The sequence below is a fragment of the Halyomorpha halys genome, unplaced genomic scaffold, assembly GCF_000696795.3.
Source record: "Halyomorpha halys isolate HHAL.00 unplaced genomic scaffold, Hhal_1.1 Scaffold1660.1, whole genome shotgun sequence".
NCBI lineage: Eukaryota > Metazoa > Arthropoda > Insecta > Hemiptera > Pentatomidae > Halyomorpha > Halyomorpha halys.
In genome coordinates, this window is record NW_027108868.1 from 196,473 (window position 1) to 202,345 (window position 5,873).

At 30.7% G+C, this 5,873-nt stretch overlaps 1 protein-coding gene across 1 annotated transcript; it reads left to right on the forward strand.

Moving 5' to 3' along the window:
• Positions 1–2,800: 2,800 nt before the first annotated feature.
• Positions 2,801–3,154, forward strand: LOC106690324 (uncharacterized). Its single transcript, XM_014435726.3, has one exon. It carries the CDS (start codon positions 2,801–2,803, stop codon positions 3,152–3,154), a length of 354 nt encoding a protein of 117 aa, XP_014291212.2.
• The last annotated feature ends 2,719 nt before the right edge of the window (positions 3,155–5,873 follow it).

Genomic DNA, 5,873 nt, shown 5'->3' on the forward strand with positions numbered 1-5,873 from the left:
TTAGAGCTTAAAAGGTTTATGAATCCTTAAGAGATACATAGAATGTCCCCGTGCAATAAGCAAAACCTTTTGAGTCAGTTCGGCTCAAGGTAAAATATTATTACTATAATTGATACCTCATAAAAATCAGTAATTGTGCTTTAAAACAACTAAGGATCGAGAGTCTTTGGTTGTAGAAATATTAAAAACTTAATACCTATCTATCCTTGGCCTCTTTTTTTTTTTTGTTTTATATTTAGTTGGATACGTGCATTCCAGGGGAGCAAGGATTGGAAAGCAAGATCGTACTATTTTGCATTTTGTGATGGTTTGCGCAACAAGCAATTCATTTTCCACTAATGAATTTCATTTCATGACATAGGAATGTAATTTTCAGTTGCATAGTTTGATGTTTAATTTAAATTATTAGAATCTTGTTTAAATTGATACAGGGGCGTGTCTTTAATCTAATTTAATCAGATAATACAATGTTTCTTATTTTCGCAATTTCTAGTTGAAAAAAAATTATATGCTTAAATTTATGGCTTACGATTTATGAAAAAGATTAAATCCATAAACATGTTATTTTTTATTTATGTTACTTTCATTACGATCAATTTCAAACTGATAGTTATTCAGTATTTCTTTTTTTATTTTCATCTTTCATTTATAATGTGAGGAATGTATGTATACAGCTCTGAATTTAAAACTTGCAAATCATTATTACTGTGCCAAGGATATAATAATTGATCAAGCAGCTTAAAAACATAAAATAACAGAAAAAAATAGACATGTTTTGTCAAGAAATGGATGGAGGGATTAAGGAAATTCTGTTTAGAAGGGAACAGTCCATACTTCAGTGATCGTGCAAATGGCTTAAACCAAATACTTTCCAAAATCAGGAATAATTATACATATGACAAAATATAATTATAAAGATGTAACTAAGGAAGCAAGGCAAAAAGGTATTTATATTGTATAAAAAAGATTTACTGATAAAAAAAAGTTATATGCTAAAAAACCCGCTTCAGTTATAAATAATGATATAGTGAATATATAAAAAATATTGTTTTATAAATAAAAAAAAATATTACCATTACAGGGAATGTAATCCTAAAAGGTGGAGAAAGAAACCCGAGCCCGCCTATGATAAATAAAGACAATGAAAAGGAAGAATAAATTTTACAAATTTTAATATATCAAGTAAATAGTCTAACATTAGGATAAAATTAGTTTCACAATATTTATTCACAAATACTAGTGTATAAAATAAAACATTGTGGATTCGAGAAGAGTTATGATGCTCGGAGCTCCGTAGGGAAGGGGGTTCATCAATATGCGAGGAAGTGTATTGGACCAACTGGGGCAAGGACTCGGTGCGGCTAGGTTAGGGATAATAGCGAGTCCTTTCGATGAACAATAGCTACATTTACATACTTAACATTTCTTCTAGCAAGCTGTATTAAGCGGTCTCTTTATAATAGTTGTTTTTAGCTTTCATAGTTGCTACTTCGTCCATAGGCCAATAACGCCAAGGCAACCATCATTGCCATTATTAGTATCACAGTTATACAGATCTTGGTTTTTGTATAGTTAAGTATCATTTTTCAACATTTCATTCTTGTTTAGTATGTTCTTGTACTACTTTAGATAGTTATCAGTCCAGTTTAACATATAGTGGTTTCCTACGAGTTAAAGTTAATACATCATGGTTCCAATTTCTTAAGTTTAATTAGCTACTCTTATTTTTATTATGTTCAGATACTATTAAAAGCAGTTTATCTCAGTCCAATTGAACCCATAATGATTTTCAAGCCGTTATTGAGTTTCATGGATTGGATGATGTTGGTACCAATTTCTTATGTGTTAACCACATTTCTTTTTTAAACCCCCGAAACTTTTCGTTAGTGGCGAACTGGTTCGAGACAAGGAACATGTTAAGGGTTTTGAAAAAAACTTATGATTTGGACTCAAATAAAGCGCAGTTATCAATGCACAACGCTGACACCAGTGGCCCGTCTCTTAAAGATTTCAAGTATGTACGAATGTGCCAATTGATCCACTTCGACAAATTGGCATATTTACCATACATAGATATACGAAAAGAAAATATGATATGATGGCTTATACGTCGGTCACAGAAAGCCAGACAAACTTGGATATTTTAATGCCTTAGTAAAATCTTTCAGATCCTTTTTTTTTTTTTACTTGGGAGTGCATTAGAGGATGAAATTATCTTCTAGAAACAATGTCGAAATCATTTTGTGAAAAATAGACGACCGTATTTCCGACAGTGCTACTGAAATAAAAACATAGAGATAATAATGTTAATATTTCATAATGACAATTGATATATACTAACTACCACGTATCACTCCAGTTTCTTCCCATTACTGTCTACCATTCGTTCTCCCCTCCTTTGTAGAGCTCTGTGTTGTGTATTGCGTTATAGTGTTGGCACTAACCACACCATACTATAGACTATCAGCTCAGGTCTTTTCTCTATTTGTTTTAAATATTTACCTAACTCAAAAGTCTTTCATCTTTAAATTATTTTAAAGACTCAAGATTCATTTTAATGTTAATCTGAGATAGACAGTAGCAATTTGATTTTTTATTCTTCCTGTCATTCTGGTTAATATAATACTTTACACCTTACTAGATGTTTAAGTTAAAATTTAAAAAGTGTATCTGGCCCAAAAATGGTTAGATATTAATGCGAGAATAATTATTATATTAGGTAAACATAGTAATTTGTAAAAATAAAAAAAAAAGAGCAATAAATAAATAACTGATTTGGCGACTTTCTCTTTTCCAGAAGATGCAGAACGGAGTTGTGCTTTTGTTCCTGAGCCTGCTGTCTGCCGCGCTCGCCCAAGTCTTCCTACCCGTGTCCCTGACCGCACCCCCGGTCGGAGGAGAGAACGTGTTCTTCCGCCAGTCGGCCTCCCTGGCCCACAGAGATGTTCTCATCAATGCCGAAGCAGAATCCCACCTTCCACCGCAACTGACCAACCCCTTCTACAGAAACCCGAGGATCGCCGATGCCTTGGCGAAGGAGTCCTGGTTCGGACCGGGAGAGATGCACGTCAGCATGAGGGAGACCTCCAAGATACCAAGGGGTAAGATATTCAGCGTCCTCAAGAACGCTGGTCTTGCACGCAGGAGGAGGTAAAATGCCCAGGACGTAAACGGAATATACTACACAACATAATTACACCATATTAACAGAGGGATCTCGATGGGTAACAATTATGCTTATGCCTCAACCCATCATCTAAATTACTTTTTATGAATAATGTCTGAAGGAATCGGTCAAAAAAAATATTATAGTCAGTAACAATAAGTTGGTACAACGACATTTACCATCCTAAGTATTACATCTAGTAAAATCGAATATATATAATTGAATTTTAGCCTTGTAAATCTTATGGTCAAATCTAGTTTATCTTAGTAAAGACAATCTGGAATAACATTGAATCAGCGAAACTATTTTTGTATGCCAATCATTCAAACTTAAAATAAAACAAAACTTATGATAAGTATGATTGTAGTAGTGATAAAAAAGCAATATATTTTCAGCAAGCATTTACTCGTACATATACTTATATAGAATCAAATTAATTTTAATAATTAAGTAATTAAGCAGTTCAAATTAATTTTTTTTGTAATTGTATGTATATTATTTTGCATAATTTGGTAAATTTAAATAATGAAGGAGAAATGTGTATATTCAACTGTGATTGTAATTCTCGTTATCTATATCATATAATCGACATTGTTTTATTCCTATTCTAATTTTTGTGTATCCTAGTCTAGTGAATTTTTTTGTACAGTGTTAAGTTTTTTTTTTTTTAATTATTATTATTAGTTAACTGATTACTTTTATATAACTAGAAAACAATTATCAACATTTATGTAAATAAAACATATACTTTTTGTCGTTTTTTATTTATTTATTCCTATTTTCTATGTAATGATTATTTTTAAGTGTATTAATTTAAATAAAAGCTCAGTGGATATTTGTAAATAATATTTAGTGTTAAGAATTTCTTTACTAAATATATATATTTTTAAATGTTTGTTGTCATTAGGAATAAAGTAACTAAATTTGTTATCGTTAATCACTTTTCATTCCTTTCCGTAAATAAGATTTAAAAACTAAAACCACTAAATGTAGCAGTTCCAGGATAAAATCAGTTAGAAATTAAACATGACATTTTAATAAGGAATTTCTCAAGAAAAGACAATATTTCCATCCAGTTGTGATTCATTAATTCTAGTAAAATGATTTTTTTTCTAGTGCAAAACATTTACTATTTATGTTTAAATTAATTATGTTAAAACTACAATTAAACTTTTATACATACACTAGAGTATAAATTGCACTTAATGATATTTGAAAGCTCATTGGTATATAACATCAGTCAGCGACACCTGTTGGGCAGTGACATGAAATAACAGAACAACGAACTCAGAAGGGAAAACAATTGAGTTCCAATAAAAATCTTATTTGATACTTTGTTGCGCAATTGAAGAACGATGACGATACCTTTGGGGAATAGGCATGCGACGAAGTATGTACTTGGCGATACCACCGTAGTATCGATATCTTTTTCGATTCGATACTTCAACATCAGTATCGATTTCCAATAGTATTCGGAAGGAATGTATCGATAATATTTGATAAAAAGTATTCATACCACTCATACCTTTATCGATCCTCAAAAAAGTTGATAAGAAAGGTCGACAAAATTCCAAAAGTACCGATTCTGGGTTTCTACCAGCAGAGACTGAAAAAAAAGGCAATGAGCTCCAATAAAATCAGTAGGAATAGTATCGAAATTGGTATCTCAAGTATCATAAAATAGGTATCGAACCATTGAAGTATTGAACATCCCTGATGTAAAGAGGGAAGAAGAGTAAAAGGAACTCCCGAGATAGAACGTAGAGTGTTTGGGAGCATCCTCCCGTTCACAGTCACCAATACCTGTTGAGACAATATTTTTATTTTTCCTAACTCTGATACAAATCTTTATTAATTTTTTTATCATAAAAGTACTCAGAAAAAAACTCAGTACTATTGGAAAAAAAATATTAAGTTAGAAATAAATATATATTCATCAATTACCGAAAACGAGCTTTATTTATATCTAATTTTAGTAAATTTATATAGTTAGTAAGCTGTTTCTATATTATTAAGAAGCTTAAAATCATCTTGGAAGATTTCCTAGAATTATTGGATAAGAAAATGAAATCAATGAAGGTTTGGTGAAAGAATGTTATAATGTGCTAGTACAAGAGCCCAAGAGTAGAAAAAAAGGCAGTTATTTCACCCAAATTTTTGATTACTTATTTGAAAACTATGTATAATTACTAGTCAAAATTGATGAGTCTGCCAAGTATATTTTTTATACTTATATAATATTTATATAATTTTTTATTCGGAGCTCTATATCTTTACAACTTCCAACAGCAATAGAAAATCTAATAGAGCATCATTTAAAGTAGAATAAATTTCCTAAAATATGAGCTCTAATATAGTTATTTACGTTCAATAGTTCTCGGAATTCATTTATCTTGAGAAATCTATATCTCAGGAACTATGTGACGTACAGATGTATATTAGCACTCAAATTATTTATTTTCGTAGGAGTATCAATTTTCATGAAATTTGCTAAAATAAATTGATTGTTGGCAAAAATTTTCATTTGCCAAATTTATATTCATATATTAATATCATAAAAAATACCACCCTTACAAAGATAAGTGTTATAAACTACTTCATAGTAAGTTAAATTTCCTTTATTTTGAGTGTTAGCAGACAAATGTGCGTCTTATGGGTCTAGAGATTATTTTTCTCAAAAATCCAACATTTTATACGAGGAACTAGA